This window comes from Portunus trituberculatus, chromosome 10 (assembly GCF_017591435.1).
Source record: "Portunus trituberculatus isolate SZX2019 chromosome 10, ASM1759143v1, whole genome shotgun sequence".
NCBI classification, from domain to species: domain Eukaryota; kingdom Metazoa; phylum Arthropoda; class Malacostraca; order Decapoda; family Portunidae; genus Portunus; species Portunus trituberculatus.
The window spans coordinates 1,541,583-1,554,923 of record NC_059264.1 but is presented as its reverse complement, the minus strand read 5'-3'; the positions used below and the strand labels follow the sequence as shown (position 1 = coordinate 1,554,923).

Genomic DNA, 13,341 nt, shown 5'->3' with positions numbered 1-13,341 from the left:
AGAGAGAGAGAGAAATGAATGAATGGAAAGCGTCTGCAATTTTTTTTTCCCAGCTTGTTATGGACATATAGAAACATTGCAGTTGATTAAGTGTTCCATAAATTATCTCCATTTTCTATTGTATGTGGATAATATTTTGCTATTTTCTCTTTCCGTTTCGTCTGAGAAAAATAAATATGAAAGAATGGAAAGCGTCTGCCGTTTTCATCATACTCCCCAATTCTAGTATTTGGAAACGTTGCAGTATTCTATCTCGAGTACTATTAACAGACTCTTGTGAAAATTAAGAGGGTTTTCCAAGGAAGTTTTCATGATTGTGGTAAAGCGTCTGCCGTTTTTCCCCGCTTCTGGATAAATAAAAACATTACAGGAGAAAGGTAAACAGAATTACACGTTACTAGAATCAAAACACCGTCAAAGCTCGCAATAAAGCACCAAGAACACACACTCCCTCACTGCGATTGTTTTCCAAGGCCACAGAGATGATTAGCAGAGTTCTCACATGCATTTCTCTTGTTGATGATATAGAATCTTTATTAATCTATCATTTAAACTATACAAACACCGTCAAAGCACGCAATAAAGCACCAAGAACACTCACTCCCTCACTGTGACTGTTTTCCAACGCCACAGAGATGATTAACAGAGTTTTCACATGCATTTCTCTTGTTGATGATATAGAATCTTTATTAATCTATCATTTAAACTATACAAACACCCTTAAAAACCATCGTAGCATTAAGTAAAGTCTCTTGAAGTATTGGAGGTATAGCGAGTAGAAATGTTCGCGAATGGATCCTGAAATACTGTATGGGTGGTTTTGTAAGATTTCCAGGAATATGACGTCTTCTGTTAACCTTGTCTCTCTCTCTCTCTCTCTCTCTCTCTCTCTCTCTCTCTCTCTCTCTCTCTCTCTCTCTCTCTCTCTCTGTATGAAAAGAACTAAATATAGAAAGAAATGAAGGAAGGATAGAATGAAGGGATGAAAGTAAAGGAAGGAAGGAAAGAAGAAAGCAAGAAAAGAAAAGAAAGAAATGAAAGAAGGAGAAATATGGAAATAATTAGATAGGGAAGGAAGGAAGAAATAGAAAAATGAAAGGATAGATAAATAGATAGAAGGAAAAATAGAGAAAGAAAGCAAAAAAGGAAAAGAAAAAAAAAGAAAAGAAAAAGAAAAACATGAAAAATAACATTACGAAGAGACTTACTTTTTCCAGCTTCCCTTACACACACACACACACACACACACACACACACACACACACACACACACACACACGTCACAATGGTCGGACATCACGTGATATTGACAGTATCTCAAAGTGTGTGTGTGTGTGTGTGTGTGTGTGTGTGTGTGTGTTCTCTGACCTAGATTCCCGTTCATTATCTTGATCTACGTGTGGTGTGGCGTGGTACTGGAGAAAGTGTGGGGATATAACGGGGAGGATGGGGTGAGGTGTGGTGTGGTGTGGTGTGGTGTGGTGTGGAAAGAAGGTATGTAGGTATTTTGTTTTATGGTGTAGTGTAGTGTGGTGTGGTGTGGTGTGGTGTTGGAGAAGGTATGTGGGTGTTTGTCACGTGGTGTGGTGTGGTGTGGTGTTATGTGGTGTGGTGTGTGGTGTGGTGTGGTGTTGTGTAATGTGGAAGAAGGCATGCGGGTGTTTTTTTTTTTTCACATGGTGTTGTATGGTGTGTTGTGGTGCGGTTTGGTGTGGTGTAGAGCGGTTTGGTGTGGTGTGGTGGTGTTTTTTAACCTTTCCTTAGTTCATGCACCTTTCCGTAACTTTTTATTTTCCTGATCTTTTATATCTAAGCCTTGGTCACTTCGGATAGTTGATTACAAAAAAGTACATAAATATTTGAACATTTTCACTAGCTCTGAGACTGAAGACATGAGAAAATATAAGCATTAAATCTTTATTCCACGTAGATATATGAAATAGACACTCGGTCCTAAATCATTGTTATAAGGAGTATTAAACATATAATAAAAGAAAGAGAATATAATGTACTAATGCAATACACTTTAATAGACTTTAATCTGTGTGTGTGTGTGTGTGTGTGTGTGTGTGTGTGTGTGTGTGTGTGTGTGTGTGTGTGTGCAGTGCCCAAGCACCACCCTTTTGGGCCCCAGTACTTTTGGGAATCCTGGCCCCGCCCTTTAAAAAATCTTGAAATACCTACTCCTCGAACTCCTCGTGCAGTTAAAAATGCTTAAGTGCAGTGTAGGTGGTTTAAGTATAAATGACAGGAAAATGTCAAATTTATTTATTTGATCTGTATTTTAAGCATGGGTAGGCCTAATTGGAAATATAATATTCAATTAATGACATTTGAAATTAATTAATGTTTCTTCTCTGACCTTCAGGAGTAGCCTAATAAAACTGAATACTACTGCGAGCTGGATTACCCATTACTGTAAAACTGCCCCCACTACGCAACTCAAGGCTTGCCTTACAACCAGCTCAAGATATACAAAACCTACTTAATATTTAAATGAATTACCATCAAAATTTCCTGTTAGGGAAATTAAACCTGCCTTATTTTAGTTTTAATCCTAATTTAACTTCCAAATTCCGACTCCTGCACGGTTGCACCTACAAAATAATACCAGAATACGATTAGTGATTACCCACACTACTGAAGATTGTGATAATACTGCACTTCACCTAGTCAATGTCTATAGTTGATTGAACATTTTAAATGAAGCCTAATACGGAGGTATTAATAAAAACATCAACATCTTCAAAAATAGGCTTGGTACTAGTTTGCGAGTGATCCCGCCCGCATATTCCTGAAGTCCAGACTAATAGCAATGGTGCGGTATTTTTTTTTTTTTTTTAGGTTAGGTTTGGGTCTACATGTAAGTAACGTTTCTTACGCACAAAATCGTTAAAAAAAGAAATATACTTAACCTAACCAAACTAAAGAAACCCTGTTACCCTAACATAACCTACCTAGATACCAGGTATTGGGCGGGATTGTAGTTTGTAGAGCTTGGGCAGAACGGTCGGGGCTGGAGTGATTGGCACGCGGGGGGGGCCAAATTCATTAACTAGGGGAACAGGCGAACAGCAAGCACTCAAGTGTGCTTTAAAATTTTAATGAAAAATGCGAATGCTATAATAACAAATTCGTAAACAGTAACTGAAAGTAAACCATTAGCACTCATTTCTCGAGGCTTTATTTATCAATCCACGTTGAGCTTATGTAAGTAAATGATCTCAATGATCCGATGTCTGAAAACTGTGTAGTAATAAAGATATAAGCAATACTTTTACAAACCAAGCAAGTAAAGTCATGCCGTGATGCCTCGTGGAGGCAGACACACGCACAGGTCACACCAGCTGATCAGCTGAGACTGAGAGGCAGCAATGACAGCACTCGTATTCGAACGGTAAATTTAAAACCAAAAATTTCTGCAATCAAGCTGATAGTTATGTTCACTTTGTGAAACAGTGAAACTTACAAAATCAATAATAATAATATTTTGTCAATAATTAATTAATGTTGCAATGAGCGAAAGACTTACTTACATGTGAATTTGCACAACGAATTGAGTATAACAGAAAACCTGCAACTGTACTGACGGGAGACGGGTGACTAATGGAAAATCGTTGTTTTCATAAAATGTAGATGCAATTTAACTTTGAATATAACAAGCACAGTTGAAGCACTGTATTTTTTTTTTTTTCAGTTTTACTAGCGGTACTTTTCTTTAAGCTGCCCCTTTAGTATTTGGGCTTTTCTTTTTTCAACTATCAAATTCAGGTTGCTATCACGGGCCCGGGCCCCCCTGGACTGCCGGGCCCCGGTACTGTAGTACCTTTTTCCCCCCCCATGCGGGGGCCCTGTGTGTGTGTGTGTAAGGGAAGCTGGAAAAAGTAAGTTTCTTCGTAATTTCATTTTTCATAGCTTTTTTCTTTTCTTTTCGTTTCTTTCTTTTTATTTTCTTTCTTGCTAATTTCTCACACTACACTTCCTAAAACATCTCTTTTTTTTTTTTATTATATATATACCATTGTACTGATCACTCTTACACACACACTGGCCAAGTCACGCACCATTCCAGGCAGCCTTTGCAAAGATACACGCCCCACCACGCACCACACACACACACGCACGTACTGTAAACTGACTGTCGCGTCAAGTGTACTTTGGCATCATGAATACGTCTTTAATACTCTATCAAACTTTATATAAAATGCTTTCTTTTATCTTCCACTATCTCGCATAACAATCCTTTCTTTTATGCCTTCTAACACCTTTTGTAATGATAACTTCTAGACAAGCACCTTACAAGTTCCGATGCTTTCTTTATATCTTCCACTATCTCGCGTAACAATCCTTTCCTTTATGCCTCCTAGCACCTTTTGTAATGATAACTTCTAGACAAGCACCTTACAAGTACCAGTGCATTGTCTTGTGTCTCGCAGTAGCCTGAAGCCTTTACTCAGAGCAGCTACATTTTCCTTACACCCTTTCCCAGCCCTCCACACGTCCCATTAGCGGTGCCTGACCTCAGTACCTTCTGCTGGGCAAGGTGCAGGGTTTCGGCACACACACAGACAGAGACGGGCCGCACAGGAACACCCGCCTTGCAGTGACTGGCGGAAAGCTAAGCCAAACAAACCACCTGCTGGGGATACACACGTGTTGGCCCCATCCCTCCAGCACCACGTCCCCCAGGCAGTCTTGGCAAGCAGGTTCCCTCAGTAGACATGGCCCAGGAAGACGAAACACGCGCGGCTGGTGATCAGGAGGGGTCATGGTGTACGGTTTGTGGGACTAGGGTGAGATGTGGTGAAGGGGAGGAAAACCAGACATTTACGGAACAGTGCGAAGACTCGTGAAGATTTCCACGCACTGGTGGCGAAAATCAAACCACTGCACGACAAATCGATGAATAAATAAACAAATAAATTGTATTTAAACGAAATAATAAGTATATGAATGAATCGGCAAAATGTATACGATATAAATCAACTAAGAATGTAATTAGATGGATAAATGTAAAGCATTGATTATATAAATGAATAAACAAATAAAGTAATTCATTAAATGCATTATTAAATACTGAAATAAAGAAAGAAATTAATAGAATAACAAAAATGAATTGATATCAATAACAGCGGTGCAACACAAATTACCATACTATAATACTAAAGAAAAATTAAAATGAAAAAAGCAACTGAAAAACAAATTAAGCAAAGTAGAAATAAATAAATGATAATAAAAATAGTAATAATAACAATAATAATAATAATAATAGTAATGATAACAACAACAACAAGAACAACAACAACAACAACAACAACAACAACAACAACTCAAACAAAACAGCGAGTTGAAGGAAAAGCAATAAAGTGTCAAATAGAAACAAAAAATAAATAAACAAAATAAACCACACATCAATAAACCATAAAGCAACGAAGGAGACGTGGAGAAAAACTCACCAATAAAGTGATGATCGAATAAATGTAAGGAAGGCAGGAAGGACGGCGGGAGGGAAGCCCAGTGGTGGAGACGAGGGGGGAGTTATCAGTTTGTGAAGGCTCTTGTAAACAAAGGAGGAGGAGGAGGACGAGGACGAGGAGGACGAGACGAGGAGGAGACGAGGAGGACGAGGAGGACGAGGAGGAGGAGGACGAGGAGGAGGAGGGAAGCACGTATATAAATAGTGATAAGCTGCTGTTGGTTTTTCTGGCCACCACCAACCTCCACACCTTGCCCAGCAGGAGGCGTTGAGGTCAGACAGCGGTAACGTGGCGTGTGGAAGGTCAATATGCGCATGCTTGCTTGCTGCTGCTGCTGCTGCTGCTGCTGCTTACTGCTTGACAACATGCCGCCTTATACAACATGCTGCCTGCGCCTCGTTCAGATGATACAGCATGAACTGTCCCATTGAGTTTCCTGGCGAGGAGTGGCAGGCCTGCCAGGATTTTCCTTAAATTAAGCATGCGGGCCGGCGATGCCCGCATCTCCAGTGTGGCGAGAAGACCTGCCACCTGCTGTCCTGCACGCTGCCAAAGAAAATGAAGGTCCATGGAGTGGTGGTTGTGCTGGTGCTGGTAGCGGCTGCGGCAGCCCTCCCGCGCGGTAAGTCCACTGCGAGGATGATAATTATGACTATTATCATAATCTGGTGTTGAGTCATTGTCAAAGTCGCAGAGAACACTTCCCAACTCCCTTTCTTCCTGACCACTATGCAGAGAGGAGTTGCAGAGATGGGGAGACTTGGTTTGACGGGTGTAACACGTGCTTCTGCAGCAATGGTGAAGCTGCCTGCACCTTGAAGGCCTGCTATCCTTACGGTAAGCCTCAAACCAGCGAGCCAGTACACTATGCGTGACACTGTCCGTGGCTCAATAGTTCACCAGAAAGACTATTGTCTGTTGTAAATCATACACATACCTTTAATGTGTTCACCAAACCTCCCAGATGATGACCGGCTTACCAGACCCTACCATCGCCGCGGCTGACACTCCTAGGAGCCCGAGGTGTGTGTCCTGGGCCAGGCCTCACGGGGCCCTGTGTGGGGACTCACTGCTCACTGCACACCACACTTGTCCTGGTCGCCTCAGTACTTGCCTCACTGCCTTCAGGCACCAAGAAATCCACGAATATTGTGCTTTGTTTAGATTATTCTGTCCATTGATTAATGAAAACATTCAATAGATGTGATGATTTATTTGCCATCTTGGAAAAGTGTTACAGATGTAATAAAAAGAGAAACACACACACACACACACACACACACACACACACACACACACACACACACACACACACACATACACACACACATACACCGCGTAGTGTAGTGGTTAGCACGCTCGACTCACGAGGAATCGAATCCCGGTAAGCGGCGAGGCAAATGGGCAAGCCTCTTAATGTGTGGCCCCTGTTCACCTAGCAATAAATAGGTACGGGATGTAACTCGAGGGGTTGTGGCCTCGCTTTCCCGGTGTGTGGAGTGTTGTGGTCTCAGTCCAACCCGAAGATCGGTCTATGAGCTCTGAGCTCACTCCGTAATGGGGAAGATTGGGTGGGTGACCAGGAGGCGACCGTGGTGAATCATACACACACACACACACACACACACACACACACACACACACACTCTCTCGCGCGCGCGCGCACACACACACACACACACACACACACACACACACACACACACACACACACACACACACACACACACACAGAGAGAGAGAGAGAGAGAGAGAGAGAGAGAGAGAGAGAGAGAGAGAGAGAGACTTACCAGACTACTTGATAATCTTTTCCTAGTGTCTGGGATTCCTTTTCCTTGCCTGGGGTAGAGCAGGTGGCTGGTGTGTGGGGCATCATGCGCACCACGAGCCGGGCATAAGGGACGGTGAGGTGCGGGGTATCATGAAGGGGGGGAAGGGAGGGAAGTGTGCATTGCGTCTGACGGGGTTGGGGGTGGGGAGTGGACACATGAACAGGTGGAGGGGGTTACAATTATATGTCCCCAGGTCTGATTTGAGCCTTCCATCACCTGAATCTAATGCCCTTTTTATTTCAACCTGGAATTATGCCGTGGTATAGTGGAAAGGCGTGTTTTGGGGTCCGTGGGGTCTCCAAGCGCACTGGTTCGAATCCTGTCCACGGTCCGAGTGTAGGTTGGGCTTCCTCACTCGGGGCAACGGTTTCCTAGCGGGTGGACTTTGAGATAGGAGGTACCACAAAAAGTATCCCCTTTAGCCCAGAAATTCCCGTGAAAAGCCCACAGGGTAGAAAGAAAAAAATAATGAAAAACAAAAAAAGTCTGTTCTCCAACTTGCCAATAAGACTTTTTAGTGTCGTGTTTTTCCCATCGAGACTTCCCGCACCTATTTCCAGTGAATTAGTTGCTTCTTCATCTTTCCCTCCTTGATGGCACCAGTGCCGTCTCATTCATTCCTAATGCTCTGCCTTGGATTGTTCGTGGCCTGTAACAGTTCCTTCTTCTTTCCCCTCTAACTTCATACTATTAACCCCTTCAATACTGAGACGGATTTTCACCATGATTTTTGGGTATGATTAGGCGATTTCATTTGCATTAAGAAGGGTCTATGGAGGTCAGAAGATTATTGGCCAGAGTCTTCACTATTTCAATCCTCACGTAAGTTTCTGAAGCTGTTTCAAATCGCTGAATAGTGACCACAATGAATATGAAAATGCGTCTTGGTACTGAAAGGGTTAAAATCCTCCGCAATGATGTTTTCCACGTCCTCGTTGTTCCCAACCCTCGGAATGATTATGGACTTGATGGGATTTTTCTTGTTCTCCGAAACTGTGCGTCGTGTTGAGGTGACGTGACGCGCGGGGCGACGGGTACACATGCATGGGTGGGTGTCCATTGCGCACTGAGGTCCCCGGCGAGGACCGGCAGTCCTGCCGGGATATCCTTTAAATGCAGGACAGCGGTGCCTTGACGTCCTTCTGCTCCAGTGTGGCGAGAAGACTTGCTGTCCTGCACGTTGCCAGCCAGGATGAGGGCCCAGGTGGTGTTGGTGGTGGTGGTAATGGCGGTAGTGGCGACGGCGGTAGCTTTCCCACAGGGTGAGTCAGCTATAATGGAGTGGTAATTGGTGATGATGATAATGGTTGTTATCATCAGCACGTGATCATCATGCACTATCTTCACCATCACCAGTCACTGAGGCATTGCAACGGAAAAAAGACCTAAACTCCTTTCTTCCCTCCCTTCCCCTTGCCACGCAGGGGAAGTCTGTAGGAATGCTATGCTTTGGGATAACGAGTGTGGCACGTGTTTTTGTCTTGATGGAAGGCCTAAGTGCTTCCCGGAACGCTGCAACAGCTCAGGTACGTAAGCCCCACACGCTGCACTTCTCATGAATGTTGACTTACGGAGCTCACAAATTGATCTAAAAAGACTTATTGTTGTCGTAGTGCCTTACATGGATACTGTTTCCAGGCTTGCCAGTCAGGACTGCCAGGGCCATCCTGCACCGCCGCTGACTCCCTTGACCACCGTGGAATGTGTGCGGGACGGGGCTCACGGAAAGGCCAGGTTGGGGACGTGCTCGTGGTCTTCTCTCTGTACGCCAGACTTGCCCTCGCCGTCTCGTACACTGTCCCTGCCGCCGCTCGTCTGTAGGCTTGTCTGTAACCAGTACTGATGAAGGGAGAGAGTCACAGATAATGTGTCTCGTGTTAATAGTTCCGTCCAATAAAACGTTCACTGGATGAGAGAAAGTTCCCTTCACCACCTTGAGCAAGTCATGCAGGTGTTATAATAGTTGATATATTATAATAACGGCATCAGTGGAAACACGCTGACCTGTGCAGACAGAAAGACACAACAGCACAGCGGCACAGCTGCACAGCACCTACACCAACGCTAGCTAAAAGTCAAGTGTGATGCAACAACCACGCAGAGAGAGAGAGAGAGAGAGAGAGAGAGAGAGAGAGAGAGAGAGAGAGATTCAGATTCAGATTCAGATATTTTATTATCCACAGATGTGGTTATTACTCAAATTGCAATAAATATTCAGTAATTACAGTAGAATGAAAAACACATGATTAAACAATACATTCATATACATAAAATGAGGTATGATAAGAATACGAGTATAAGGTGTAACAGACATAAAAAGGTAACATTTCTTTAAAAATGACAGTATAAACCTATCTTAAACTTAAACATTACTTGTTAGGAGAAAATCCTTAAGTCTAGCTTTAAAAGTGTTAAGAGAGGGCGCATGTGTGAGGAAGGTCGAGAGAGCGTTCCACAGCTTGACTCCCAGTACAGCAGTGCGTCTGTCTCCACTGTGTGTCTTAGAACGCGTCACATACAAGCTGTGCCTCTGTCTGGTGATGCTGCTAGTGACTGCTTGTCTGGTGCTTAAGGCTAAAAACCATTCTGGATAAAATCCTCGTAAAACTTTAAAAATAGTGACACCTACATCAAATACATGTTTCTGTTTTAATCTTAACCATTTCAGTTCCTCAAAACATGGAGATACATGGTCATATTTCTTTACTCCTCCCACTGCTACTCTTGCGGCAAAATTTTGCAATTTCTGTGCACTAGATATTAACGTGTTGCTTGTAGACCCCCATATTCTAATGCAATATTCAATTAAGTTTAGAACAAGAGAGAGAGATAGAAAAAAAAAGTTACATGACAAGAGCTAAAAATATCTTAAATAAGATTAACCTACTGAATCTTCACCAACCATTTCCTCTCCAGCTCAGTGGCTCTTAGTGCTGGTCACTGCCCACCAACGCCCATCACAATACAAATGAATAAAATAAATGAATAGTTTACCATGAGACTTATCGTTTTCTGTGGCACCATTTTCATTTAAGACATTTTTCTAGCAAAGACTTCAGTAATCCCAGCCATCATGCCATGCAGCGGTGGGAGGAATGCAAGCCAGAGACACAGCACACAGAACAAAGAGTAAAGGAAGGAAGGATGGAGGAGAATATCATAGACGGGGAAGGAAGGAAGGATGAAGGAGCGAAGGAGCCATGCGGAGGATACAAAGGAGTGAAACAAATAAACATTAGAGCAATAAGGAGGGTAGGACTTGCTTAAAAGAGAGAGAGAGAGAGAGAGAGAGAGAGAGAGAGAGAGAGAGAGAGAGAGAAAGGGGGAAACATTTAAAACTGTCAATATCACCAGAAAAATGTAATCCCAAGTTACGTAATGCTAAGTGTGTGTGTGTGTGTGTGTGTGTGTGTGTGTGTGTGTGTGTGTGTGTGTTAAAAATAATAATGCTGGAAGACTAACATTATAATTGCTATCATCATCATCATCTTATTATTATCATTATTATTATTATTATTATTATTATTATTATTATTATTATTATTATTATTATTATTATTATTATTATTATTACTGTTATCATCATCATTATTTTGTTGTCCTTGTCAGATTGTCTTACACTTAAGTGAAAGAGGAAAAGAAAGAAAAATGTCATTTCGTAGCTAATCCTTTCTTTCTTCATTTATTTTACTTCTGTTACTTTTGTTCAGATTTTCACGTTATAAAGGAGAGAAAAAAAAAAAAAAAAAAGAAAGAAAAAGGAAGAAAGAAAAGTCGAGCCTGGCGCAGTGAAGGGGGCGGAGATCGATGGAGCCACAGCAGCGGTGACTGGTAACTGGTGAGGCGGACAAGGCGGTGGGAGAGCAGTGCACGCAGCCTCACTGCACTTCACGGTTCGAATCCCGAGGTTAACTAATTGCAGGAAGGATTTACGCTCGTTTCCCTTAAATAGTAAATTCTAAAAGCGCGGGAAACATTAGACGCGGTGATCAAGCTATTCCCCTTTGAAACCAGTCTCTTAACTATTAAAAGCACACACAAACTATTGAAAAATAAGAGCGAGGCCACCGTGCTCATTCATTCATCAATGTCTTAAATTATAAAAGCGCGGGAAGCACCAGCTGATGATGTGAAGCCTTGCCGTGGATAGAATATAAACCCAAATCACCAATCAGTAACAATAAAAAAAAAAAAAAAATCAATAGAACACTAGCACCATATTTATTCATTTCACTACATTTTTGGAGTCTGCGATGGCGAGGCGAGGCTGTGAATGAGGGAACTGAGGCAAGGAAAAGTGTGCCCCAGGTGAGGCTCGAACTCACAACCCCGGCATGGCTCAGAAACTGTCTTATAAGTACCGTGCGCTAACCGATTGCGCCACTGGGGCCACGGGGCGAGGAGGGGAGGCAGGACGCTCTCTGGCCGCCATCTTGCCCCTCCTGATTATGATGTATTTGTTATTAGAGATGCTTGCTATCTCCATTTTTTCCCATACTTTCTCTCCTTCACTCTCTTTTCATCTCTTCCTTTTTCTTCTTACTTGCCTCTCCTCACCTCCTCATCTCTTCTTACCACCCTCTCTTCATTTCTTCTCTTCTTGCCTCCCTCTTCATCTCCCCATTTTTCCCTAGCTTCCTCTCTTCATCTCCCCTTCTTTCCTTAGCTTCCTCTCTTCATCTCCCCTTCTCTCCTCGCTTTCCCTCCTGATAGAGGTAATGCATAGCCTAGTCAAAGAGAGGAATGAAAGAAATTATGTACGTCGGCCAGAATGTATATTTCTCGTCTCAGAATGTTTGCTCTTCAAGTAAAATGCAATTGTTATTAGATACAGTGGATGTTTGTTACTTTACCCTTAAATGTTGTTAGTTGAAGGAATGGAATGACAAAATTTAGGTTTTTGATACTTCACTTCATGGGGTGTGCCCTTGGGTATGTCATTTCAAGTGGTGTCAATATATTTTCGTTATTAGATACATATTTTTTGCTATAATACCATTAAATACACGAGATAAAGGGGGCAAATTGAGAAGCAGGTTTGATTACTAAATATCTCCCCGAATGTTTGTTTTTTAATATGTCGATACTTTGCCATTTTGTCGACATCAGACAGAAGTGTGTTGACAACGTTTCATGATACAAAGATAGCTTGAAAATACGTTACATGAAAAATATAACGAACTTTTCAGATATCTACTATGAAACTATGAAGATTTTAAATAACAAATAATTATAGAACCACATTTTGCCTTTCCTTTCCTCAGTAATGAACGCTTCAATATTTACAGATGAGCACGCGGTGACTGGAGAAAGGAGAGCTCATGTCAGGCTTGTCTTCAACACTTTATCCTCTCACCAAGACTGTTTTCTAAGGCCACATAGATGATCAGCCAGGCTCTCAGGTGTGTATCTCCAGTTAGTAATGAAGAAATCTTATTAATCTGTCTCTAGAACCAAGTGTTGCAAAATATGGGTCTTTAGATTCATATTCCTTCTTGTTCTCCTTGCCAATGCCTCTACTGACGAAATACATCACAAATATTACATCACCACAAACACATCAATATTACATCACCACATCAACATTACATCACCACAAACACCACATCATCACAAACATCACATCACCAATATTACGTCACCGCAAACACATCACCACCACAAACCACATCACCACACCACAAGCATCACATCATCACATACATTACAAGACAGTTACGAGACAGTTTCAAGCAACACAGACAGAGATGACGTGTGCCTTGTGGTGTTCCTTGGTGTTGCTACTTTGCCTTGGACCTGCTGGCAATGTTGGGGTGTTTCTTGAAGGACTCCTCCCACTTCTGCCCGTCAAATTTCTCTACCTTGACCTTGGCTGGGGGTGGATCAAGACAGTGCGGGGCGATACCTGTAGGAGATGGGAGCTGGTGAAGTGTGTGTGTGTGTGTGTGTGTGTGTGTGTGTGTGTGTGTGTTCAATCCAGTAGTGGGCGTGGGATTGTCTCTATCAGCTCCCACTTTCGTCGTTAGATTCTA

At 42.5% G+C, this 13,341-nt stretch overlaps 1 protein-coding gene, 1 long non-coding RNA gene and 1 other non-coding gene across 6 annotated transcripts in view; 1 reads left to right on the top strand and 2 right to left on the bottom strand.

Moving 5' to 3' along the window:
- Positions 1-8,361: 8,361 nt before the first annotated feature.
- On the top strand, positions 8,362-9,219 carry LOC123501984. The gene is made up of 3 exons (XR_006673757.1): positions 8,362-8,571; positions 8,734-8,835; positions 8,948-9,219. It is a non-coding gene; the product is annotated as an uncharacterized LOC123501984 (long non-coding RNA).
- Positions 9,220-11,609: 2,390 nt separating this feature from the next.
- On the bottom strand, positions 11,610-11,699 carry Trnai-uau. Its single transcript is given in 2 exon segments — positions 11,610-11,645; positions 11,662-11,699. It is a non-coding gene; the product is annotated as a tRNA-Ile (tRNA).
- Positions 11,700-12,071: 372 nt separating this feature from the next.
- Positions 12,072-13,341, bottom strand: part of LOC123501982 (centromere protein V-like) — a 3,964-nt gene continuing 2,694 nt past the window's right edge. For all 4 annotated transcript variants that reach the window (XM_045251115.1, XM_045251114.1, XM_045251116.1 and 1 more), the window contains exon 4: positions 12,072-13,214. In XM_045251115.1, the coding sequence (XP_045107050.1) occupies positions 13,090-13,214 (125 nt within the window). In that variant the 3' untranslated portion in view covers positions 12,072-13,089. The remainder of the gene's footprint in view (positions 13,215-13,341) is intronic.